This window comes from Heliangelus exortis, chromosome 3 (assembly GCF_036169615.1).
Source record: "Heliangelus exortis chromosome 3, bHelExo1.hap1, whole genome shotgun sequence".
Taxonomy (NCBI): Eukaryota; Metazoa; Chordata; class Aves; order Apodiformes; family Trochilidae; genus Heliangelus; species Heliangelus exortis.
The window spans coordinates 27,478,156-27,505,264 of NC_092424.1; the positions used below are offsets into that span (position 1 = coordinate 27,478,156).

At 37.8% G+C, this 27,109-nt stretch overlaps 1 protein-coding gene across 2 annotated transcripts in view; it reads right to left on the reverse strand.

Annotated features, from left to right (window-relative positions):
* Positions 1-3,982: 3,982 nt before the first annotated feature.
* Positions 3,983-27,109, reverse strand: part of TMEM63A (transmembrane protein 63A) — a 30,403-nt gene continuing 7,276 nt past the window's right edge. For both annotated transcript variants that reach the window (XM_071739760.1, XM_071739761.1), the window contains exons 6-23: positions 25,974-26,116; positions 23,429-23,480; positions 22,201-22,309; positions 21,743-21,813; positions 21,186-21,266; positions 20,492-20,615; positions 19,998-20,131; positions 17,569-17,706; positions 16,364-16,517; positions 15,602-15,708; positions 13,891-13,977; positions 12,893-12,955; positions 11,856-12,018; positions 10,751-10,856; positions 9,256-9,423; positions 6,112-6,227; positions 5,716-5,778; positions 3,983-5,140 (exon numbers count right to left, since the gene is read on the reverse strand). In XM_071739760.1, the coding sequence (XP_071595861.1) occupies positions 4,970-5,140; positions 5,716-5,778; positions 6,112-6,227; positions 9,256-9,423; positions 10,751-10,856; positions 11,856-12,018; positions 12,893-12,955; positions 13,891-13,977; positions 15,602-15,708; positions 16,364-16,517; positions 17,569-17,706; positions 19,998-20,131; positions 20,492-20,615; positions 21,186-21,266; positions 21,743-21,813; positions 22,201-22,309; positions 23,429-23,480; positions 25,974-26,116 (2,050 nt within the window). In that variant the 3' untranslated portion in view covers positions 3,983-4,969. The remainder of the gene's footprint in view (positions 5,141-5,715; positions 5,779-6,111; positions 6,228-9,255; positions 9,424-10,750; positions 10,857-11,855; positions 12,019-12,892; positions 12,956-13,890; positions 13,978-15,601; positions 15,709-16,363; positions 16,518-17,568; positions 17,707-19,997; positions 20,132-20,491; positions 20,616-21,185; positions 21,267-21,742; positions 21,814-22,200; positions 22,310-23,428; positions 23,481-25,973; positions 26,117-27,109) is intronic.

Here is a 27,109-nt window from a genome sequence, read left to right on the forward strand (position 1 = left end):
TATTGTCTTTGTTAATCATTAACCAGCACTTAATCAACCACTGAGTATAGAAACTGATGTGAAAATTTCCCACTCTTCTTACTGGCTTTTTACAGTCTCACTTATTCCCACATGAGTATCATGCACAGATCTAGTAGAGCATTTGAGGATATCAGACCTTGCACCCACAGTCTCATGACTTCTCAGGAAAAGCTATATTACTCCAAGATCTAAACATAATCATCTTTTCACACTCTGGAAGATAAAAGTGTTTGAAGGCCCTGAAATGATTCTATCATATCTGTATTATATCATATGTACCACATATCCATCACATCTTTGGGAAATTATAAGATGGGATGAAGCTCTGGATTGCTGAGAACCACAAATTTTGCATCACTAGACATTTCCAGGCCAGAACTTAAGTGGAAAGAGATTTCCATCCAGAATTGAAGCTGGAAATATATTTAGCTCATAAGTTATTTAAATTCTTATGTGACACCACATAATATTACATGCAACTAAGCCATAAAAGTTGGTCTCGAGATGGGACCTTCCATCCTTTAAAAAATGAGAAGATCAGATACATCTTACACCAGAACTCACTGAGAAAGGCAGGAAATAAGCTGGCAGAGAAGGGAACAAATCCAGGAATCCAGTCACCCAGTAATATGGGTGGAAGAGATATTTAAAGTAATGGAGGCAGATTTAGCAGGGAGAAGCAGCTCTGTATACACCACATTAATGGGGCCACAATCATTGTATCACCAAAATAATTAGAAGCTAATTAGGGCACATACAATAGAAAGACAGATGATCTTGATGCACATTCTCTCCAAGCAACAAATGCTTAGAGACTGCTGACTACAAACAAGTGAAGATAACCCAAGAGCAATGTGTTGGGAGTACCAAAAAATGGGGAAGTGGCACTTAAGACAGCCTAAGATGTCAAACACTCAGCAACAGACAGGAATTAACCCAAGACCTAAAAAATTAGAGGTAAGGATATTCCATTATAAAGACCTACTTTTTTTGTATCTCTGATTTTGGTAATTTCCCTTCTGCTTTGGTCTGTTAGACAGCTGTCCTCAGCAAGAAAGAACACCTTCTAGATCTCTGAAATACCCAAAACAAACATTTGCAGCTGTTACAAACAGGTGACGAGCAGAATCATTCGAGAAGTCTTCATATTAGACAGAGAAGGAATTTGCAAGGCCAGTTTAAGAAGGTAAAACACCTGTCCTCTTCGAAGGTTATGACCCTGGCCATCATTTGGAATTAAAAATGTGTCTTACCTTGTATTGTTGCAGTTTAGAGACATTAAAATGTATCTTTGTACTCAAAGGACTTTTGATTCCATTAGTGAGAAGAGACCCTTCCTCTGCCTCTCACCTCACTTCTGCTTAGAGCCAATGCTAATAAATCAACTATAGCTTTCAGCTGTGCTGCTAAGATCTGTGGGTAAGCAGAGCAGAATTTCTGTAAAGATAGGGGAAGAAGTCTAGTGCTACATGGAAGCATTTAAAAACTTAGCCAGGACAAAGGTCTACTTTTAGCTGAGGATGTGGGAAAAGCCCAACAGAAAGCAAGGCATGAATGTGTACACCTAATGCAAATGAGAAATTGTAATCACTTGTGTGTGATTGAGAATGGGTTGTAATTGGGCTGGAGGTGGACCACATTGGGCATACACACAGAATACACACAGCTCTAACTGGCACACAGCTATGTACATCTAAGCAAGCCAAGCTTTTTTTGGAGTCTCATCATACCATAAAGCATATTCTTCACTACAGAAGAAAGCCATCTATAATGAAGTCTTTGCAGAAGTGCACTAAAACCTACAAATATCAAATGGGCTCTTTTCTTCAGCTTTTCAGAGATTGTCCCCTCAGTTGTGTCAGAGAAGCCCACCACAGACCACAATGAAAGGCTTACTCATGTTTGGGTGTCAGATTTGTCCAAGAGCCATGTTTCACTGGAGTGCTGTTCATGGTGGATGCTACAATGCAAATGAGGATATTGCAAGGAGCAAGGTGGGGGTAGGAGCTGTTCCAATTGAGTAATGCAAGGCCAAGAACAGGCACTGGATCTCAGCACATATGGCTTCTAGGAGCTACAGTAACTCCAGCTGGGCCATTTGCTTAGGCTTCCTGCCAAGAGGTTTATAAAAAGAACAGTAAAGAATGTGCAATGGCTTTAAATATTCATTTCAAATACAGCACAGCTAATATCCACATTTGTTGAAGCTTCCATCCCCCAGCTTTTCTCTAAGGCTGAGCAAGGAATGCAAGGAGTTTCTCCTGCTGATGTAACTTTATCTTCTCAGAGATATCCACCAGCATGAAGGAATGAATTAGAGCCAGTGTAGTTTCCTAATTACTTTCAGCTCTCAAAGAAAGACCCAAAAGATACTACAGGAAGGAAGTACAACAACACAGATAAACCAGCCTTTAATTTGTGTGTTGCATGGAGATCTTGTGATAATTTATTAATAGGTGATCCCTGCCTTTACACAAACTAGTGCATGCCCCAAGATCATAGACATTTCTATGAGTTTAACTGCAACAGAGCACAGCAGCAAATAAGAATGGCTTCTACATGGTGAGATATGCAGGTGGTTTCCCCATCAGACACATGAACTGGCTCCTCAAATGCTAGCAACGTCTGTTAATCATGAAGTAACTTTAGATGACCTAGCAGGTTTTCCATATTCTCTATCTGAAGCACTCTAACATGACTGGGGGGAGGTTTATTGAAGTTCACAGTAGAGCTGGTCCTGAATCTGTGCCAGCCACAAGGACATTCATTACCAGTTCAGCAGCCTTCTAAGCACAAAAAGGAAATCCAATCACCACAAATTTTTCCTTAATATGACACAAAGAACCTTGGAATGAATATTAGAAGTCACTTGCCTGAAAAAGTAAGTTATACCATGGAGCATAAGAAGCCCACAGTGCCAACACTGTAAACAGGTCAAGTGTGGTAGCTGAATCGTTTCATTCCTCTGTAAGTACACACACAATTATCCACGGCTTCTGCAGACACCTGTGTGAGATGGGATGCTGCAGCTACAAAAGGGTTAGAACAATCACAGACTAATTATTTTATTATCTAATTAATATAACAGGTTCTGTCTCCTCCTTTTGTCCTCACATCTGTACGAGAGATTCAGAAACACACGAAAAACATGAAGTCTGTTGGTTTTCATTTTTCTTTGTTTCAATCCCAGTCCTAAGTGACAGCTGGTATCCAGGGTACCCCCATCTCTAGTAACACCACGATCACCATAATACCCACACAATGTTCAGTGTCCACACACCCTCAAGTAATACCACCATTGCTGAAATCAAAACACACCCCACCCTGCCCCCTGAACACACACAGCCTCCTGACTGAACCAAAAGAATAAAAAAGTCTGACACAAATCCATCCTCCCACTAGACACAGCTATTCACTTGCCTTTCAAGAACCAGGAACCACGTGTACCTTCAACTAGTAAGATGGGCTTGTCAGGGCCCATCATGGTCCTTTTGCAGCAGGGCAGGTCTCTGGCTCAGTATGAGTCCACAGTGCTGGTCTGCAAGGCTGGAGGCAGTCCTGCAAGGCACTGAACATCTGCACACAATAATTTATGGCAAAAATCCTACTCAGATTTCAAAATGTTGCTGCTTCACAGATATGCTGGGAAAGGTCAAGTTCAGGAACTAACAATTTAAAAATGAGCATGCAAACAGAGGACTTGGGATGGCCAAAACCTTCTCCTACCTAAAGGTCACCAAGATACTTCCCCCAGAGAAATTTACAAGTATTCAAATCTCTCATGGGACATACTGTTATTTTCAGTCTTATGACAGTGCTCTTACGAAATGTTAATGACATTGATCATTCTGTGAAGCATCTAGCACAGCTAGCAAAAAACCTGTTACAATACAGAAGGGAAAAAATTTTAAAAAGGGGGAAATCAATCAATCAATCAATCAATCAATCAAGGCAGCCCAAATTTCCCTGAAGTCAGTGTTTTTATTGCTTCATGATTATTAGTTACACTTTGACACAATGGATTTTGGAATAAATTGGCACCTATTACATTATTAAAAAACTTAGTATCTTACAACTCCTATAATTGGCACTATATAGAAAACCCTGAGATCCATCATTTTGACCCATGATTCAGATTAAATGTTTACATATTTTATTGTTGACAGGTGAACTTTCATTGTGGAAGTCCCTAAAGAATAGTGAACAGAAACAAACAACCTAAAAGCCTCAAAAAAAAAAAAAACAAACCCAAAACCCAAAACACAGTATCAAATAAATCACTCCCTTCTTTACACCAGTATTTTTGCTTTGGTACCTCTAGTACTCAAGTGCATAGTAACTCCCTCATCTCTTTTAAATTAAAAAAAAAAAAACAAAAAACAAAAAACAGCAATGGTCAAGTCTACACTGTGTCTACTTTGGGTGACAGAGAAGAGACTTCCACACACCATCCTCAGCCCTCATTCAAAACAGCATTTTAACCAAAAGTGACATTGCCATAGGATTTAACACATCCCAAGATATTTATAAATACTAAAGTTTTGTGGGGTTTTTTTTGTTTTTTGTTTTTTTTTTTTTTTAGTTCTTTTGTTTTGTTTTTTTAAAAAGGAAGCAATAGATGCATTTCCCTTGGTGACCAGTTACCTTTACACAATGTATGTTATCTTCATAATTCAAGTGATGAGATGGCGTAAGTGAAGTCCCTGAGGATCAGCATCTCTGTGTTCAACATGTTTGTTTCACAATATATGTGGAGAGCCTGGAAAATAATCAGTGCCAAGGCATCTCTGTTTTAGCCTCTAAGCACAGCTGCAGACCACACAATTAATTATTTCTGTACCTCTTCTGTAGACGGGGATATGTAAATAAAACAACAGCTAGCAGGTTGTGGTGGGGATTTTGTTCTAAACCTGGACCAAGTGCTCCACCTTGTGTTAGTCCATGGCATTCAAAGCAAACCTCTCGATGACTGCTCGGTAATTGCAGGTCGAGCAGAATAGCTGGTGACATCTTCTGCCTGTGAAGCAGTGTTGTCCATGGAGCCATAAGATTGCTGCTCCTTGCAAGCAAGTACCGTCCTTTCTGTAGAATGAGGATGCAAAACGTGGGGGACGTACATCTGAAATCACAAGCATTAAGGATTTTACCCATCTCTCAAAGTATTGGGATAATTCACCCGGGGTAGTTTTTCCCCTTGCCACTCTTCATCCATTTCCCATTCTTCCCTCTGTCACCTAAGGGCTTCCACTCCCTAACAGAGGCTTCTCAGTGCAACACTCACCTGTACTTTGTACAGCTGTGGCACAAAGACCTCTATTTCTACCTCAGTCCTATATCTTTCTTTTTAATATGGCAGGTAAGACCTAATGCATGTCACAACTTTTGAAGTCCCAAAGCAGTGGCAACTGGCAGCTGTCCAGATGTGAGGATCTGCCTGGTGTAAGGCTCAGAACACAGGGTACAGAGCTGCTGAACGTAACATGTCTCAACTGCTCCCAAAATGCCAGCCAAGATACCTCTGGAACACCATCTGTGAACAGTCAAGGAGCCCATTTGCAGAACTCTCTAATCCCACACATCCAAGAAGTCCCACAGACCATTCAGATTAGTATGTTCTACACCAAGTTCTTTGGTAATCATGGTGAAAAATTAAGTTTTTCTAGGAAACATAAGAGTATATTAGTAACTTCTTACAGAAGATGTTGGGATGGTTGGTACATCTGTGTCATTTCCTTTTTCACCTTGTGCATCTTCTATCTGTAACCAGTCACAGGTGGGGAAAGGAGGAAAGACAACATCAAATTGGTAAGTCAAAAAAACCAAACACTGTTACTTTCTCCTACAATCTTCTTGCACACTTCTTTCATACTGCTCTTCCCTCTCAAATGCAGTTCCTGCCAATATAGACAGACTATTCACTGTGCCAAGCAGCCTACCTCTGCTACCAGCCCTCTTTAGCCATCTTACCATAATAAAGATTTATGGACAGACACTGCCAGCAAGAAGGCACAAACAACCCATTAGAAACAGCTGATGCTACATCAAGCAAATTGGTTAAGTGCTAAAAGGTGTCAGGTATCCATCACTTACCTTATAATTCAGTGGACTCAGGTACTTGAAACAGCCGAAACAAGTATAAGCCAAGCAAATAACAATTGTGATGTTGACAACTAGGAAGGTAAACATGGTTGTAGGTGCTTTAAAGCCTAGAAAAATATCCAGAGAATACCATATAAAAATACATAGCAAGTTTCTGTTGTGATGGTGTTCTTGTCTGTTAGTTTTTGGTTTTTTCCCCTCAGAGGACTGGGCACGCCACTTCCAGTCATAAACAAGAGAACCTCGGTAGGCACAAAGCTTGCTGAGTGGTAAAAACTGCTGAGCAAGATGTTTTCCCAGCTTCCCTAAGTGCCAAGAAAGGCACTGTGATATTTGAATGACAAACAATACTTGGAGCAATTCCTCTCATCCTCCCTCAGTTATCTGTTCTGGACCCACTTCTAAATACCTTCATTAATGATCTGTAAAATTTAATAGCTACAGTACAATTTTTAAATATGATGATGCCACCAATCTAGATGACTTGCAAATGAGCCAAAGGAAAAATAAAAATAATCAAAACAGCCTTGAAAGATCAGATAACCCCACACTCCTTTTGTTCAAGGAACAAAAAAACCCCAAAAAAACCGAAACCAAAACAAAACTGTAGAGATGAAAACGCATGTAGAAAATGGTGAATAACTAAAATTTGGAAAGAAAAATGAAATGTAGATATGAGGAACTACAAGTCTGTAGCACTTCAGAATACAACTGATTATTACAAAGCAGTCAAACGTGTGATGCTATCACAAAACAGGAAAAAAAAAAAAAAGGCAAGTCTGATACCTCTACAAAATAACTTGGTTTTACTCATACTACTCAGCTTTCAACTTTATCAGCCTTGTCTGTGTAGGACACTCCAATAAAATACAGGCAGAACTGGGAACAATCCAAAGAAAAAGAATAAGAGAAGAAAGTGAGTAAACATGAATTAGGCTGAAAAGTAAGCTCTCCCTCAAAGATGGAGAGATGGAGATAAATAAACAGGAAAGGACACGACAGCACTCTCTGATATAGAAAAAGCTGTAATAATTACAGTAACTTATTCTTCAGGTCCACTGGAGAAATACTCTGAAGAAATACTCAAGAAATTAAACTCATTTTATAGCTAAGATGACTTGAAGAAGATATTAGGGGGGAAAACAAAACTAAAAGAAACCACATCCTTAAATGTTTCCAAGCTTCTTTAGTCATAACAGGCAATATCAAACCTCAGATAGTTTTGTAGTCAACCCAGCATATGCAGCTGCACAGAACACACAAGTTCTTCACAGTAGGTTCTATAATCCCTGTACAGATCTGTCCATAAGAGGAAAGAAAAACCACACACACCCCCCACAAAGAAAAACACACAACAAAGTATAACACACAAAAACCAAATCAAACCTCCAACAAAGATGTCACTGTTCAAAAAAGGAGGTGAAGAAGACTCCCTATGAGTATTCTGAAATGTCCTTTAGAAGAGGTTGGTTTTATAAGCATAGGCTACATCAGTATTTACCAGCTGGTGTCTAAAAGCCAGGGTATGGTGTGAACCACAAGGCAAACATTATCATTGTGCTCTGCAACAAGGCCGAAATATCCATGCCAGGCAAACTATATAAATCAATACCTATGCAATCAAGCTTTACACACCATAAACTGATTTATTTTACAAATAAGGAATCAGAGCACTCCTCCTGCTCCTTCTTTCTCTTTGGCATAAGAAGCAGCAATGAAATAAATGGCAATGAAATAAAAATTCCAAGATCTTACCTCTCAGATCACTTGCCTAGATTGCCCTGGTCACTGACAAATCACTGAACAACATCCTGTAAAAAGGAGCCTCTATACTAACCAAGCCAAAGATGGTGATCTGGCCTGTATTTTCCATTACTGTGTTCCATGTCAAATGATGTCTTTACCATAGATGCAGAACCAGAAAACATTATTTTAAAGATTTCATTTTAACTACACCAGGAATTTCCTCATAACAGTTAAAAGACATGCATCAGTTACTGCAGGTTTGGAGTCAATTTGCCTGAAGTATGCTATAGAAACTCTGCTGTGATTTTAGAGGATATAGATTTGTTTGGTTTTCTGGTTGCAAAGACAGGTCTCAACACAAGGGAAAAAAATTAGCTCTCAACATAAGTAATGCAGGGACATCTGCTCAAATCCAAAGACAGCCTGAAGCCATGTTTCTGAGCACCTCTTACACCCAGAGGGAGCTCTCTCTAATGTCAGGTGACAGTCTGCCAACAGTATCTTTTTTACTACTGGTGTCCTAGAAAAAATAGTTAGATACCAAGGGTCTCCTTCCCAAGAAGGGAAGCTCAACTCCTCCCAGGATAACTGGCATCCTTGTTCCCTGCCAAATGCTTCCTCCTATAGAATGGATAAGCCATAAGCTTTAGCCTACCTTTTCTGATGTCAAAGATGTTAGTACACCACAGCCAATACTACCAATGCCAAGTATTTGCAAAATCTCTAATTTTAAAATAAATTACACACAAAATATAAATTTCTAAATTTCAGTATGGGGAAGATAGTCACCATCTTACTGCAGTATTTTATTTTGTAAAGTAAAAGTTTTTTTAAAGTAAAGTTTGGCAAGATGATTAAAAACACAGGTCTTCATAGCATTAGCCAACATTTTAACAGTTTTTTTTCTAAATTACAGTTGTGCAATGGAGGCAGTAGGCAATTCACCTAGAAAAATTAAACTTCTTCACAGTCTACACAAATGCAGGCAGTAACTAGAGGTATAGCTGGAGACCATCTTCCTATTGGAAGAGCTATTCTGAATAGATTTATTTTTTTTTTAATTTAATGATTTTTACCATCTGCCACTCTGCAGCCCAACTATCCAATTCAAACTCTACATATATTTAGGGAACACATGACCTCCCATAAAATGAAGAAATACGAAGCTCCACGCTAACAGTTTTAAATGAACATTATCAGCCATCAGATCTTATGCAAAGTTGTGTAAGCTGCCAACATGTAATTCAGTGCCACAGGTAATCATCATGGCTTCCCATTTATGGAAGCTAAGAGAAAAACCCACAAAGCCTACGAAAGTGTACATGTAATTTAGGCATATTGTAAAGAGAGGTAAGGAGCAGCTGCTAGGTGGAAAAATGTAATACTTACCTAGCCGCAAAAATGAGTAAAAATAGAGCCAGAAAAGGCAAAGAATTGGAGCTGCAAGGGCCTGATTCACAGCTGCAATGTGCATCTTCTTCTCCAGCTTGGCAGGGAGATAGGCATAGTAAAGGTTATAGCGGTCAACCATGTGCTTCAGGAGTATGTATATTAAACCTGAAAGGAAAGAAGGGAGAGCCAAGGAGAGGTTGTTAAAGACTTGGCAAAGCCCCTCCCATCTCCTCACACATCCCAGTGGCACTGGTCATGCTCCCAGAGAGAACCCAGAGATCCTTCCTAGTGCTGGCACGAGGCCAAGCTGGAAGGGAAAGCTTGGCAACTCCTCCACTGCCATACTGCTAACGAAGAAAAGTCTAGTGGTGGCTTACCATGTCCCTCTAAGCCTTCAACAAATTCATGACTGAATCTCAAGTCAGCTACTGCTTCTCTCAAAAAAAGCCAGTGACAGCTATGCATTGCAACAGCTCTGGCATGCAGTAGAACATTTAAATATTTACAACTGCACATAAACCAAAATGTGAACAAATATCAAGTACATTGTTACAAAAAAGAATTGGCCACATTCTCTGAAATAATAAGGTTATTTATTAAAACCAGCTCTGAATAATATCTAATTTAGCTAATTATGTTGTATCCAGCTTTTTAAATTTTGGATTAGAAAAGGAAAATACTAACTATATAAAATTATTAGGTATTAACTTCTTATGCTCTGATTAACATGTTTTCAGAGTAAAAATATCTGTATCTACTCAAATGATTCTTTATACATAATTCTCATAACAGTCCAAAATCTCTATGGATGAAAAATGCAATAAAGTAAAACACAGATCATGTCACAGTTACTGAAGATGGGCAACTGTCCATGAGTTTTAGACAGATTGCTGTCTTGCACACCCATCCAGAAGAAGAAAGCCAGATACACAGATAACTTAAGGCAGAAATACTAAGTCTTGTTCACAGGACAGAGACAAACCAACTGAATATGAGAAACATCCTTGGAAAAGGAGATCTGTGACTCAGAAACCTAGAGACCTCAGGGAAAGGACTGCAGCTCCATCTGTACCACATGGCAGTTGTGCTGCATCCACATGCTCTGAACTGAGTTAACTGGTTTTCTGAGCCAGAAAATCTACCAGAATATACAGCATTTCCTTTCCCATCTAAGGGCAGCTATGTTTCTCACCAAGACCATGTCCCAACAAAGCAGTCAGCACATCATTAGGTCACATCCCTGGGGTCAGGACCATGGAGCACACAGCTGCCCACTAATGGACATGAACTATACTTTCAACTACTTAAGGCAGTACAAGAACTAAGCAATTCATCATCCTCTGCCCTGTTTTTCCACAAGAAGAGAAAGAAACCAGGACCCAAGTGCTACAGATTATCAGCATCTGAACTGGAATGAAGAACTGGGCCTTCCAGACGTCCCACATGTCCCTGTCTCACTCACACAGTGCCCACAGCTCAGCAGAAAACTTACCGAACGGGACAATGATGGGACACGTGATGCTATAGGCCATGATGACAGTGAACACACACAACATCCAGGCATACATTGCTCCAAATTCATATTCAAATGCTTGTTGCTAGGATAAAAATACCACAAACACAAAACTCATGTAATCTATCTGTGTATCAAGAACTAAAAATAGATTCACTAAAGTAACAAATCACCTTTGCCTCTTCTCTCCCTAGGAGAGATCATTTATTTCCCTAAGTAGCATAAATAACATAATTAGAGAAATTAATTATGATGTGTTTTAAGCATCTGTACTTAGAGAAAATATGCTGTTTCTTTCATAGTCTCAAAGTAATTTCTTGGGGAAAGTGTTTTCATCTACAAGAAGCAACTACTTAAAACCACAAGGCAGAAAATAATTGTGCTAAACTCAGAACCCTCAACTCACTGCAGCTTCCACTGAATTTGTACTATTCTTTGTGCTGGCTTTCCCAGTAGGGAAAGCTCAAGATATCAAAGGTGTGGTCAGTATTCCCACTTTTTCCTTTTGGGACAAAGAAATGAATGTAAATAATTTCAACCAAAGCAAGGGTATTATGCAACCGTTAACAGCAGTGAATGTTTAGAAGAACCTTTTAAAAATGGAACACACCCAACCTTGAAAAAAACAAAAAAAAGAATAAAAAAGAAAGAAGAAAAAGAACAGGGGCAGCTATATATAGGCTGAAGTTCTCACTAAAACACCTGAATTTTCACGCTGCAAGACAACACATCATCTAGATGCAAAAATCCATGGCTTAAAATGGATTTTGGAAAATCCTGAAGTTTAGATTTTAAGACAAAAACAGAATTATCCAATAAAACCAGAATCATAGAACTCTAACTTGGAGCTATGAAGAAAATAATGCCTGAAGTTCAGAACCTGGATTTTAATTTTTTACCATCTCTGACTTGAATATACACCTCCCCATTATCTGTGCAACAAATGAAGAGAATATGAACCTCTCATGGAAAAAGGGGGAAGAAAATAAAAAAAATAGGTACAGGAGATGATAGTATAAAGGGTGGGGACCTCCCTGCTTTCCTGACATTGTAATGGTCTCTTGCTAAGGATGGGTTCTAATACCTGTTTAATATTTTTCCTTTCTGCTGTGGACTTGGCCATTATCATGCGTATGGTGTAAAGGATGAGGCCGGGCAGGCGCAGCAGCTCCATCCCATTGCCAATGAACGCAGAGGCAATCACGTAGTTCACAAAGAAAGCTCCCTGGTCAGGCAAGAAGACACATCTGCAAGGAAAGACATCAGACACTGACTGGAAAGCAAACAAGCAAATACAGCATATAGATAGCGGATCCTATCACCTTTGGAAATTTCTTACCATAAGGATAAGCACTAGACACCGTAAGAAGTTGCTAGAAGACTTCTGATCTTGCTGAAAAAGAGTAGTACTATGTGGCTATAAATGCCCTAACTGTACTATACTCTAAGAGCCTGGTTGTGTTGCAGTTCAAATAAAATGTTCACAGAAAGATACAGCAGCCTGATGGGTGGCTGATGGTGATGCAAGAGCAGCATTTGATGTCTGCAACAGCAACCTGAGACAAGACAAGGCTGCAACAGTATAATTGCCTCTTCTAACTTAGGGAGACTCCTAATCATAATCTTGTTACTGACTTTGAAACAGCATTTGGAGACCTAACTATGTCCTAATAATTGCATTTTATTCTTTCTCTCCAATCACAGTCACAAGAGCTTATAATAACCAATATCTGCAAACTAGCAATGCTGGTGTAGAAACATCCCAAGAGCCATTGGATTTCAGAAAGAAAGCTCCTGCAGCTGTTTGGTCTCACTGTAATCTTTGGGAAGAATCACTGTTCATGATGTGCAGCAATCCTCAGTCCATTTTGTGGTCCACTCTCACCTGCACGACATCATCTTGTCCTTTATTTTCTTCTATAAAATTTGTAAGGTTTTGGAAAATAAGTCTCTTTATTGAATGTTTGCATACAGGAAGAACATATGGATTTCTCCACAGCAAAATCACTTGAATTCTTCTCAGCTTACTCAGAAGCTTGACATCATTCCACAGAGTACTATGCCCGAGCAAATTTTAACACTAACAAGGTTAGTCTACAGCATAAAGTTGTTGATACTTACTCCAGCCTCACTGCAGAATCAGAGGATTCTCTGTCAAACAGCCAACGGAAAAAAAAATCAAGGCTGAAAGAAAGATGGTTAATGTAATTAATTCTCCAAAAGTTTAGTACTGTATAAAATAGCTTCTCTAAGTAGTTCAGATCAGCATAGAGAAAATTTAATGAAATAATATGAACACCTTCCAGTACCTGAAGTTAGCTCACAAGAAAACTTGGAGAGGTACTTTTTACAAGGGTATGTAGTGACAGGATGAGGGTAGATTTAGATTAGATATTAGGAAGGAATTCTTTACTGTGAGGGTGGTGAGGTACTGGAACAGGTTTTGCCCAAAGAAGCTGTGGCTGCCCTCTCCCTGGAAGGGTTCAAGGCCAGGTTGGATAGGGCTTGAAGCAACCTGGTCTAGTGGGAGGTGCCCCAGCCATGCTATGGGATTGGAACTAGACGATTTTAAGATCCCTTCCAACCCAAACCACTCTGTGAACACTACTTTATCTTCATCACAGCTACTGATAGTCAGAAGTAGGAAAAAAGGAAGCAGAATGGAACGTAACAGAAACATCTACTTCATACTGAAGTCTTAATTATGCATTTTAATGATGCATTTTCAGTAGTCAGTATATAGAGAGGACACACACATGACCCTGTTAACAAAGGAAACAGTCAAATAACATAAAAGTGGAAGGAAGGCATAGAAATAACAACTAAAGTACAACACAGTTAGAAAAATGGGTTCTTGGCTATGATCTTGCGTATGGGCAACTCTCAGGTAGTCACTGACCTTACAAGATCTTAAATTCCATTGCTAAAAGAAAAGCCAGACTTTGGAAAGTTTAAGGGCTATGAGGTTCTCAAATGAAAGATAAGCACTGAAATATTGTAGTATTGAAATCTAATATGTCATGACAATATACACTGGAGGGAGTGAGGGTACACCAACTATACCTCAGCTAGCAATTAAAAAACAGAAATATTATTTCATTAGAACTATGATTCTTTACCTGGTCAGACCAAGGGAGGGCAGAATCAATACCATGAAGATCAAAAATATGTAGATTTTATGCATCATTATTCTGTTCTCTGCAGACCTACCAACATAAAAAGTCACTGGGTAAGAATTCATACAAAAGACTGACACATGAAGGATCTTGCCTAGAGACTGTCAGCACCTGTCAGACTCACAGCTTTGTTTACCATATCACATTGCTACAAGCTACTCACAAAACAAACATCTTTGAGATATTCACTAATTAGAAACAAACAAGTTCTCAGTGCCTTCTTGGGCAAAGAAAACATTTCTGAGCATTAATCCAGACTCAAGATATCATCACTACAGGTCTGCACTGCAATGAATCACACCTGGTCTTTTATCTTGCAATAACTTGTAAACAAACAGCTCTTCAAGTATTATGCCAGGGAGAATGAGGCAGTTTGTAACAGGGCACCACTGCCAAGAAACCAGACACTTTGGCAAGCTACTTGACTGTCTTTGCCAAGTGTCAAGCCTTTGAGAACAACATGACACCTATTAGAGTAGCAGGAACATCTATGTAGTGACACACTGCTGCCAGCAAAGTGCAGCAATTCCTATAAACAATTCAGACTGTTACAGGTTGTATCTGATAGGTCATTAAGACCACAGAGGTTTTATTACAGGATCACATAGCCCTTGGGCACTGTGGAACATATCAGTACAACTATACTGCAGCTTGAAATCAGATCTGTGATCTCTAGTGACTTGAGAAAACTGCTTTGAGAAGGGCTAAAAGTGCCTAGTGCAACCACCAAAAAAAAGCAAAAACCAAAAAACGCAGTTGAAGAAAAGCATACAAGTCTGATAAATAAAGAACAGATTCTGGACACAATATCTTACAAGGCAGCAGTACAAAAAAATTAAAAAGTCCAAAGAATTACCTTAGAATCTAAGAACAAACAAAAAATGGCAGCAGGTATTATGGAAAAAGATTGAGTGAAGCCATATCATGCTTTTATCTGACTGTGGGCAAACAGGGGATGAAATCTGATATGCCAAGTCAAGCAGTGCAGAGTTCTCCAAGTCAGTAGCACATCACTGTGCTTCACAACTCCAGAGTGCACCAGTCATAGCTGAAAACCTTGTGTCTGCTGGGCCTTAGTCCCATATGCCTTCCCACATCACCACTAACAATATCCAGGAGTAACTGATTTGTGCCCCAATAGTTACAGCCAGACCATTTTTTAATGAAATACAACAAGATGATGGATAATCTTTTTGTAAGTAACATGCCAGCAGTTGGAACATTTTCTGTTGAAATGATATTCTTGGTTGCATGATGTTCACAGCCTGGAAGGGATCCAAAGTCACAAATCTTCCCAGAGGGCAAGCTAGTTACAGGATCAGAGGCATTTACCACACTTCCATGCTCAGGGGTGAACTGAGTCAACATGTATATGCCTTTTTTTTTTTTTTTTTTTTTTTTTTTCTGATTTAACACAAAGCATAGAGGGGAAATGGGGGGTTGAAGCATAAGCCAGTCATGTCAGATTGCACTTGCTATGTTGATTACAAATAACTTAAACTCCAAAGTGTTGGTTATACCATCAGAAAATGCTGAGAGGATGATACTCCCTGCTACAAGAGGTCCGCAGATTTAAGAGCTCTACATGCACTCCCTCAATTTTTTTCAGTAATTGACCTGGTAAAGCCAAAGCAGAGAAAAAAAACTTGCTTACTTTGTCCAGTGGGACTCCAGCAAAGTTGAGTAATAGACAATTGTTGGTAGCAAAGCTGAAAAGGACCAGAGTAAGAGTGTAGGGAAAAACTGACTGATGACGGGATTCTAGTGGGAGAAAATAAAGTAAGAATAAGCATTAAAAACACTGTAATGCAACTGTGGTAGCATAGAGGCTGCAATATCTTGCTTTTTTTAAATAATTATAGCAGGTTGGATTGTAGAAATTATATTCAGATACAGTCTTTAAATGAGTGAGTACTCAGCACTGGTGAGCAAGACAAAAATCAAAAGCAGAATTTGGAATTAAACTCCATGAGAGTGAAAGTAGTTTTTACATAGTTTATACTAGCATGCAGAAGTATTTACAATAAACTGTTTCCCAGAGACTTGGCTGCGTTCACACTAGGACCAGATATATATGTCATCCTGTTCCTAATACAATAAGCAAAATAAAACCATGGCATTTTACTTCAGAGCTTAAATCTGAATTCCTCCCATTTCATCACACAAATCAAAATATAAGTTGGATTTAAAAATCCATTTTTGGCTAGGATTTTTTTTCATTACAAAATTTACAATTATGCAAAGTTGAAACAAATTTTTACTTCAAACAAGTAAGACTCATAATAATACTAAGTTTCAGATTAAATTACTTCAGCATATTATCCATACACTTACCAGTTTATCAACATTTTGGCCTGCAGTTTATCAACAGTTTGATCTGGTACACAGCTATACCCAAGCATAAGATAATACTCACATTAAGGTAGTGAATAGGTTTTGTGACATTGAACTTGTCCATGGTTGAGATGATTATGGAAGGAGTAGTAAGAAAAAACAGCACAATAAAAAGAAGTAAGTTAATGCAAGCCCATCTAAACCACCATTTCAGTCCACGCACAGAAAGATTTTTCCTGAAAAAATAAAAAGGACATAAAAGCAAGTAGTAAGCATTTACTGTTAAAAACACATTTACTATCTGTCAAGTAATAGTGGTGGCTTTTTCTAAATTGAGCTTTCATAGTCTTAAAGCTGTATAGAAAAGCACCAGAAAAGTTCCAGTTGCTATAAGAGATAAAGAAAACTGTGCAACATTTCTTCCCTTGCTGAAGAACACATTTAGTCCTTCATAACACAAACATAATGTCTAATAAAGGTGTGGGATAAAACATTTCCACAGGAGTACTAAATAAAGTTAACACAGGAAGAGTCAGAGATAGAAGAAGATAGAGTTAGATACCCTAGAAGATAGAGAAGATACCCTAGCAAGAATCTACCAAGAAACTGATTTGAAAAAAATAATTAAAAAAACCTGAATCCCTTCTTAACATATTAAAACAGCAACCATATGTCTTAATTGGGTAAAGTTCTTAAATATCATATGAAATGATGACAAGACCTGGAATGATCTGAACCCTAGACAAAGCCAAGTATTTAGAACAGACAAAACAGGGATACATAGGCTCAGTAAAATCCTGAATAATGAAAACTTTTTGTAAACCTAGGTAGCAAGTAAGTTGACAATCCCTGTGCCTCCTCCTCAAGTGAGAGAAAAAAAACCCCAAAAAACAAAAAACAACCCCCCAAAAAAAGAAAACTAAACTGAACAACAAAACCCCACCATCTTTGCCCTCTCAGAGATGTTAACTCTAATATCAAGGTGCTTTCCTCAAACCTCAACAAAAGATACGAATTAGCTTCAATAAACAGAAACACTGGGGCACAGACATTAATAAGCTGCATTTCTTTCTTTTTCTTTTTTTTTTCTTTTTGCTAACCGAAAATGCAAGCACCAGTACTTTGGGGTGACAAAACTTTAGTCAGCCTCCAAGGCCTCTCCAAGGTCAGTGAAGAACACCAGTAATGAAAAGAGAGATGTGTATCTTCCAGATGCCACATGAAGCCTTTACCTGTACCCATTCTAAACCTACACTATCATAAATCAATATAAGACAGGAATCTTACCAACAAATATTCTCAGGATAAGGAGCATATGTAACCTCCCAGTTTGATACACACAGCTCCCTGCTGTAGGATGATGGCTGGGGTTCTCCTTTACATTTAATACTCTGACATTTGCAGGCATTGAAATCCTTAAGGATACTGTAAGGAAGAAAAAGAAGGGGAGGAGTTTTCCAAATTTTGACACCTGAAAGTGCTGCACGTTCAATGAAAAAGAGGTTTTTTTGCTTTCAATAACAAGAGATCAAGATAATACTTAGACAACAATGTAGCATTATATTATATATATTGTATATATACATATATATATATTTTCAGTGTAATGACCATAACATAAACAGTTACTACCACAAGTCTTTGACATATGACAAAGTTGGAAACAAAAGGCAGTCCTGGTTTGAACCATCCAGTGCAGCAGCACAGAATAACAGAAGTGATTCATATTAAAAAAATAAATCGAAGCCTGAGAGCACTGGAAAAAATAAAAATACAGCCAGTTCCCCAAACACCTCATTAGGTAATTACAGCTGTTTCAAATCAAAGCAGACTCAAGGATCAGTCTGCACACTCATTTCATTACATTAGTATCAAAACTAGCCCATTTTGCCTTCAGTATCAAGTCTCAGAAAAATGTTTACCATGCTGGTACTCTCAGAACTTAAAATATTATGCTCTTTCACCCACTTCCAAAATAATCACAATGGTTAATTTTATCTTTTTATTTGCAATCAATGTATTTAAACAAAATTTACATGTGCCCAGAGTAAATGCTTTAAAAGATCTCTCAAAACACAGCAATAGATGTGTTAGGCATATAAACACAGACAGTACAGTGATGTGTGTATGACCATGCAAAAGGAGTTCCATTCCATGTAAGCTCTATTACACTAGCACGGGAAGAGTTTTTATTGTATTTGAACAGGTGAAGTAAAATTCCTGAACACACTCGTTTCTCAGTGTGCTCCCAACACAAAAGAAAACAAAGACATACACATGAACAACAAACAAACAAAAATAACACCCTAACCCCAGGTCTTTACCTTACCAGAATTCAGGTAGTGATGTTGAATTGCCAGGATCGTGCGGCAGTAGGAAGTTAATTCTACTTTGACAGTTTATTTTTAAAAATACAAACAGAGCAAACTTTAGCACCAGACATATTATTGAGAACCATCATTAACCAAGCTTCCATCATTAACCATCCAACTCATGAACCTCACTCAGTCCTGGCTTCTTATTTCTCCCATTCTATTTCAGAGCTCTGTGGAACAGAGCCTACGAAGGGTACCAAATAACTTCTAATTTGATACCAACATCAGCTTCACGTGTAATCTGATCTAATTTTTCAGAGAACACATTTTATTGCATCAATTCCAAGCTAAACAAACTAAAATCTTTTCAAGTTCTTGGTAATTCAGCTCAGAGATGCCTACAATGCAACTCTGAGGACATATCCAGTCAGAAACGTTGCCATCAAAACTATGTAAGACAAATCGGCAGCTAGAGAAGGAATTTATTTCTTCTTGCAATTTTATCTTAAAATGCTATTTCAAGCTCCAGATTCTCTCAAGATGGTGTGCAAGATTACAAAATTAGTAGAGGGGCAGATTGCACCACATAATCATTACTCAGTTAAAGAGCTGCAAGCATTGTCCACCATCTCAGATTCTTGCAATGAATTCTATGCCCTGGACTTCCTTGAAAAAAAGGCTTCAAGACTTGCTCACTAACACACGTTCAAAGGAATGCAGACAACTTAAATCGCAGAGGCCAATAAGAATTTTTAAAATTGTGTTATTTTTGTAACATAAATATATTCTGTTGCCCCTTGCTGACTTGGGGTTAGTAAGAAAGAGATGCTCAAAAAGTGCCAGGGGAAAATAAGAGGCTACATTAATTTTCCCTACAAATGACTGAGTAAAAAGTGCTGAAAAACTTACGTTGAACCTACTTGATACATAATATACTATAATAACAGGTATGAGAGATACATAATGTATATCTATCACCTATGGCCCAGTCAGTCACTGAGTCCGCTTTGCTGAGATGACTCATCCAGTGTAATTTGCATTCACTGTGATAGTTTGGTAATTGGACAATTTGCACAGTAGAAAATTGAGAAACTAGTAACTTGCATTTAAAAGCAAATTAGTCTGGCCCACCATTAACTTACACTCATCGAGTGGATCCCACATGAAGACAAAGGCTCCTTATCCCAGTAAATGTCTAGAGCCATTTAGTCCCTCAAATATTTTCTTTGCTCAAAGCACAGAGGCTAAATGTACACTTACCAGGAAGCAAAGCCAACCAAATCCACAGCATGGTGAAGAAAAGAAAGAAGAACCAACATAAGCATAAGAGCCACACAAACAGAAAATTAGTTGTACTATTATAGTTAAGAGAGAACAAACAAAACAGCAGACAAAACTTACTAGGTTGCCATGGATTTCTCTTGAAATGTTACAAAAGCCATTCCCAGTGGGTTATTATGAACAGCTTGCTCCTCTTTTGAATATTCTTCCATCAGTTCATTTCTAACTTTGGTATAATAATCTACAGCATCCTCCTGTCAGGAAATTGATGACTGTTACATCCAAGTACTAGATGCCTAATACCATCACTAAAATACAGCTAACACCAACTATAGTCTCTCTTCCTCATACTACTTCCACAAATTACAAATCTCATCACACTGCAAATACAAACAAATATTGTTTTGCTTGTGCTTTAATTTTTGCACGAAGATTACTTTTTTAAAGTTTTGAGGAATTCCTTTTCTGTACAGTACACCAACATGAAAGACAAGATACCTGCAACTAAATGGATATAGAATTTTCTAAAGCTCAACAAGATGTCACATAAGAACTGCTCTCTACTTTTCTAACAATCTAGCTATCCACAGCTACAAATGGACACGAGGTCTTACCTTTTCACATCCTCTCATTTCACAACAGCAGAACTGACCACATGGCTTAGGGTTGACTTGGACCCGCTTGCCATACTTCTGATGCAGGTGTTCATAATAAGTTAGGCTTTTTTCTGCCTGTTTTCTGGATGACAAAAATACAGTCATAACATTTTGCAAGAAAATAGTATCAACATCAAACTTAAGAAGAATATAATCCCCAAGAGAAAAAATTACATCAAGGACAGGTAACAAATTATTCAGTCACCAAAGATATTAAAATATCTGATTTTGGCTACTTAGTGTAATTTATTTTCATGTCTGTAATAACATTATACAGCCTACACTTGTAGTGAGGTTGAAGAAAAAACACACAGCCCAAAAGACATTTTTCTCCTGTGACCAGCACCTCCAGCCAAAGAAACAGGGCCCCACTGTCTTTCAATAATTAAATACATATATACATACACAATCAACTAGTGAAAGCTATATTATACAACACAAAATGTACAGCACATACAAGAAACAGACTGAACCTCACAACTCACCCTTAAACACAGCTGAATTTAACTGAATTCCAGACCAGAACTTTAAATTTATTTATTTATTTATTTCCTGTGTGTGCTAGCTTAGTACTACTGATATAAGTTGATTAACTGTTGGCAAAACATTCAACAAATTATGTTAAATTTGGGTAGATTACAAAAACAAGTACCTTTTTTTTGAGAGATAAATAAGCTTGGCTACATCGTAGCATAGCTGGACCTCCAGTACAGTGCAGGTGGGGTAGGCAGAACTGAAAAGGATGCGGTACACAAAAATAACAGAGAATACAATACACAGAAATAACAGAGAATACAGTGAAGAAACTGTTTCAGAGAGCATCACTGATGTCTGTCATCTCAATTGCTCATTTAATTTCTGAATGAGGTATCACAGAGTGGAGACTTACAGAGATGCAGTTACTGAAAGCTACTTTAATACAAGATGAGCAGCATTATTCCCAATTAAAATCCATGTGAGGAATGGAAAGTGGGGATACACAGCCACTTTCTTTGATTCTAATTTTACAATTAGCTAATGAACTTTATTGAAATACAGGCTTTTCTCAACTCTATCTAAGGTATAAGATATGCTTTTAGAAGACAGACACCACAAAATTAATCATAAACAGTGCAGAAATCAAAAAAACATTTCTGCTTGGGCAGGCAAAACTCTTAGGACAATTTTAAATCTCATGTTCCTAAGATAGTACTCAAAGATAGAACTTGCCTGAAATGGCCTTGTATTGTCTCCTCTTTTGCATTTTTTGGAAGGCCACTTACAAACAATGTGCACTTAACCTGCAAGAGAAAATGCAACTCCAGTTTTGAGAAATCACATCACAAGAGAAAACAAGAACACAAAGAAGACAGTGATGCAGCACCAGAAGCTGTGTTGTAGAGGGGGAAAAAGTAAGAAGAATTTATTTTGATGGGAGCTGCATCTAATTAAAGATAGCACCACGTTCACCTTCTATGTTGGTAACAGATTACACCACAATGTCATAAACCCCCCCCCCAGTTCTCTCGTCTCCATACATTTTTGCAATTCACTCAGTGGAGCTTTGCTTTCTGTGAATTCCTTCACACTTATGACACTCTAGAAAGAAGGAGGCATCTTAGCAATTTGCTTTTTTAGCATTAGTCACCTGCACACATGCTCTCTTTTTTCACCCCAGAGGATCTTACCAAGTTTTCTTCTTTATATGTCACATACTTCATGTGATGTCTCATGAAGACAACAGTCAGAATCAGGTAAAAAACAGCAAAAACTGTGTGCAGCCAAAGGAGATTATTACTGTTGGACAAAATGTTATGAATGTGAGAAACATGAAGTACTAATTTTCCAACTGATACAAAGAACTATAAAAATGGTAAGCAAATCAGAACCTCTAATTGAACATGAAGAAACAAGGTAGCTACTGACAGTCAGCTATGTCTATGCAGATGCTTTGGAGAGCCATTAGTGTTACTTGCTAATCATAAAATTCTATGGTTAACAGACCTACAAAGAAAACAGATATTCCACAACACATACGTCTTTAGCCAACAATTGGCTTGAGCCTTCTCATTCAGATGACCAATCTGAATTTGTCATCCATTTGCCAAAATGCTTTTTATTGGCTCTACTGGTTTCTGTACCAAGTGCATAACTGAACTCTCCTTGAGCACAGCTGAAAACAAGGAGTTAATTAACTGCTTTTCTAATAGCCCCTTTCTCAAAGCTTACAGAAGTTTGTTCTCTGAACTTTACTTTTGTTTTGTGAAGAGCCTTAATAATCACAACTAACCTAAAATAATCTATTTTACAGATAAAAAAAAAAAATTAGAATTCTCATTAGTTACTAGGATTCATGTGGTTAAAAAAAACAAAGTGCATTGTCAGAAACTCTGTTGGACATGATAGCATGGACAGATGTGGACTGATAAGTAATAAAACAGAAATTTTACAGCTTTGTAGCTCCACTATTCACAGACAGTTTCGAAAACAGAGAAGTAATTTTAACTGTGCTAATGGATGGGAGAGATTCGCGTGCATATAGATATAATGGAAGAGAATTTAAATCATCCAAGTTAGACATTCTAGTAAAGCTGTCAGCTTTCCAAGTTTCATTCTGAAGTATTGCTTCTTTTAATGTGGAAATTTCTGAAAATAGTATCACTGGATGTGTAGTCATTAGCCAAGAGAAACATTCTGTATAAGAAGTAAGAGATCAGAATAGAAACCCAGTCTCCAGATTTCTTAGCAGCATTCTAACTGCATAGCCTGAAGCAGAATGTATCCCAGTTTCAATTAATGAAGGATGAATACTTAATTCCTACCCCATGAGCCATGCTGCAAGTAGCAATTCATGCATTTAGAGACTATGGCAGGAAACTGACATAAGCATAAAAGTATTCTGCAAGATTTACTTACCCAATTTGTAAGTTTACTATAGTTGTTCTTCCAAAACTATAGGGATCTTTATCTAAACAGAACAAAACCAAGTAGCATAATTAACAGTGGCAATATTCATATGCAAACTATCAGAAAGTCATCTTTTATTATATTTTTTTAAATGTTGATACACTTTTTAAATGCTGAGCATGTTCATTGTTAAAAATATTTAGAAACATAACATCATACTTAATTTTAAAGTTGAAAAAGAACTCAAAAACCCCAGGATTATACTACATTCAACACAACATAAGAAATAATAGATTATTTTAAAAAACTTGAATACTAGATCTTTGCAGCACTTCCTTTTCTCCCTCCAATCTCCCTTTACATCCATTAGCAATGTTGTTTAGGGATTTGAACATAATTCTTTCACATTTTTCTTCTATCCTCACCAATTTACCTTTTTTTTTTTTTTCCCCTCTTTTTAAAATTGCATTAATTCATTGTTGACAAAACAGTACTGGTAAGCTCACTGAGATAAAAAATGAGAGACTTTATATGACATTGCTTCTCTAGACTGTCAAGATCTAATTTTTTAAGATTTTTAATCTAAATGATAATGCAAGTAACTGAAAATTGAGTACACATTCACAAAGGAAAAAGAGCTTGGTTATCTGGAAAGACAAACAATCTTCTAGCATAAACAGTTGAACCACACTGCAAGTGAAGTCACCACAACAGGAAGAACTACAAATGTGCAAAATTAGTGTATGGTGGAAGGGGAGGAAGAAGGAGAGAGACACTAAAACTTTGCATTTATTTTTCAACTGTATTTCCTAGCATCACAAAAAATAATGCAGGAAAACAAAGGTGTACTCTCCTGCTTTAAACAGCCAGCCAGCCAGGCACACTCTGCCATTTGAATTAATAAAGAGCATCTATCAATATACAACTTTTATCACACTGTAGTTAGAGGACAGTGCACACAAGTTGATGCATATTACAAAAAACATTTTGCTACAAATATACAAGCAGTAACTAAACCAGAAGATGAAACCACATTCTACAAGTTCTTTAAAGGAACTGGAATCACTCTCATTATGAAAGAGGCAAAAACAGCAACTAAGGCAATGAACACATTAGTTGTGTTCATTTGATTCTATAAAATCAGGGATGCTGTCTGAGAATGCAGAGGGAAAGCAAGGAAAGTGACTGTGAAGTAATAAAACATACTTTGAGAGAGGTAAAAAAGAAAGAAATGCAAAGAACAGTAATGGTCCTTAAGAAAGCAGATATTTAATATAAACAGAAAATTGCTTAGAAGCTTCTCATAAAAGCCAAGTCAGAGATGGCAGTTACACAAAGAAACAACACTAAAGGTGCAGGTACAACATATCCCATCGGAGATGAGGGCTAAGTCACAACAATCTCTAAAACACAGGCAGGAGTACACAGAAGACAAAAATTATGCCACGTTATTAAGGAAAATAGAAAAGAATAAATTATATGGACAAAGATCAGGAAGGTAAGTACACAAAATAAGATACAACTGCTGTGCTATAAGAACAACAACAACAAAAAACCCCAAACAAACAACAAAGAGAGAGTTCCTGGAAAATTACTGCTTTTTTTGCATCACTGTTCAAGATGATCAAAAGTGAACAACTTTTAAACATAATCTTGACTAGATTGATACAAAGCCAGGCATAAAATGGGCTTGTAAGTGCTCAGTATCCTATTTAAACACAGGATTTAAAAGAGTTCTGTCCACCAGCCTTCTCATTAGCAACCTGAACTGCAGACTAGGGGATGCACTTACTGTATTTGTTGCACAAGAGTTAATAATGGAAAGAGGTAGCTATCACAGTGGCAGACATGATCAGGACCAGACTGCAACAAAGATGAAATAATTCTTTGTCTAGTCAACTCTGACAAAGTCTGAGTGAGAAGATTTGCCCAGTTTTGGGCCTCAAGCCAGTTTTGAGACAGAAGGGAGCAATGGGAGAGCCTAGCTAGATTTAAAAAAAACAACCTGAAAGGATGGCTTGAATTTATGATCAGCCAAATGGAAAACATTCTCACTAATCACTGAATTAGCTGGTTTGGTTTATCAAAAAGAAGAAAAAGCACAGATGAATGACAATCCTCAAGCAGCTAAAAGGATACTACAAGCGTGAAAGAATAAACTGTTCTACCCAGTGATCTTAAATTGCAGCAAAAGAGATTCAGACCACAGTTTTCCTATGGCAATAAACACTAATAAAAATCATACCAAGTGCCTAGGTAAAGACCAGTTAAGAAGGCATGGGTCACATTAATCCTGCCTTAAGATTTCTAGGTCTAGCCATCTATGGCATGTGATCTGCCATATTGTTTCTGACAACAGTTTTTGCCAGACACTTGAATTACCCTCTACTTCCCTACAAATTTCACACAAAATGGCACACACGTCAGACCAGCAGGAGCAGTAAACTTTGTAAACCTTACAAAGTTTACCAAAACTAAAAAAAACCCAAATACTGCAAGATTTTGCAGTGATACAAACCATAAAATTCCTCTCTGACTATAAAAAAGTTCTTACCAAGTAGATCACCAGATAGGTTCACAGGCAATATGACACACACAGACAAAATGCTGATAGCAATCAACAAACAGATGATGTGACGCTGGAAGGCAAGGTAATGTATGGCATCTTCACCACATCTCTCATGAATCTCATCATCACTGTGTCAGAGAGAGAAAAGTACACAGTCAGTCTACTTAATATCCTTGGGAGTTAGGAAAGTGACTTTTGAACATACACTCATTTCTCAATCCACTCAGTGACATCTCCATCAATGCCCATCCATTTTTTAATATTGTTGTGTTCTTTTATGCATAAATTTAAGTTCCAAAAGTGTATTTTTTTCTTCTGCAGTCTCAACATACAAAAATTAATATGAGGGAATTTAAGATGGAAACAATTAATCTGAAAAGCAAATATAAATCCAAGTTCTTTTTTATCAGCCTAAAAGAGGACAAAGTCATCTGCTGTGACCTCCTGCTTCATAACAGTCAGAAGGGTGAGGCTCACCTCACTCTAAAACTTCATACTTCATTCATCTCCATAAAGGCTCTCCCAGAGGAAAATAACAACAGAATAGCCTTACTCTGATGACACCCAAATAATAGGCATTGAAATTTACTCTCATCATCTATCCATTATCAGCAGGACAGATCATTAAAACAGGACTTTTTGGATGTCACCGTTTGAACAGGAGGAACTAAAGGAGGGCTTTTCAGGGGCAGAACACAAAGCTAGGGCTCAATTCCCTCCCATTTCCTGCCCACACTCTAAGAGGTCGGGAATGCCATCAGTTCCTCTTTTCATTCTGCTCGCTGCTGTTCCCCTGTGCTTCTTTACCACCAGCTGACTGCGTGCTCCTCAGAGCCCATATATATGTATTTTTGTAGATATCTGCATTCTTTGTTACTTTATCCCTTATGTTATTACCTTTCCCCTATGTTAGTAAATCTGTATCCAACAGTTTTCAGTTTCCAACTTAAAGTGTCTGTCCTGTCTTTATTCCCCTTTTATCTTCCCTATGTGGGGGGGGAAGGGGCAATAGAGAGGAATTTTGTCCTTAGGTTTGTGGTCTGCCCAAACTGCTAAACCATGACACTGGAAAGGAAGGAACTGCACTAGCAAAAACCGAGAAAGACAGGGTCAATCTCCAT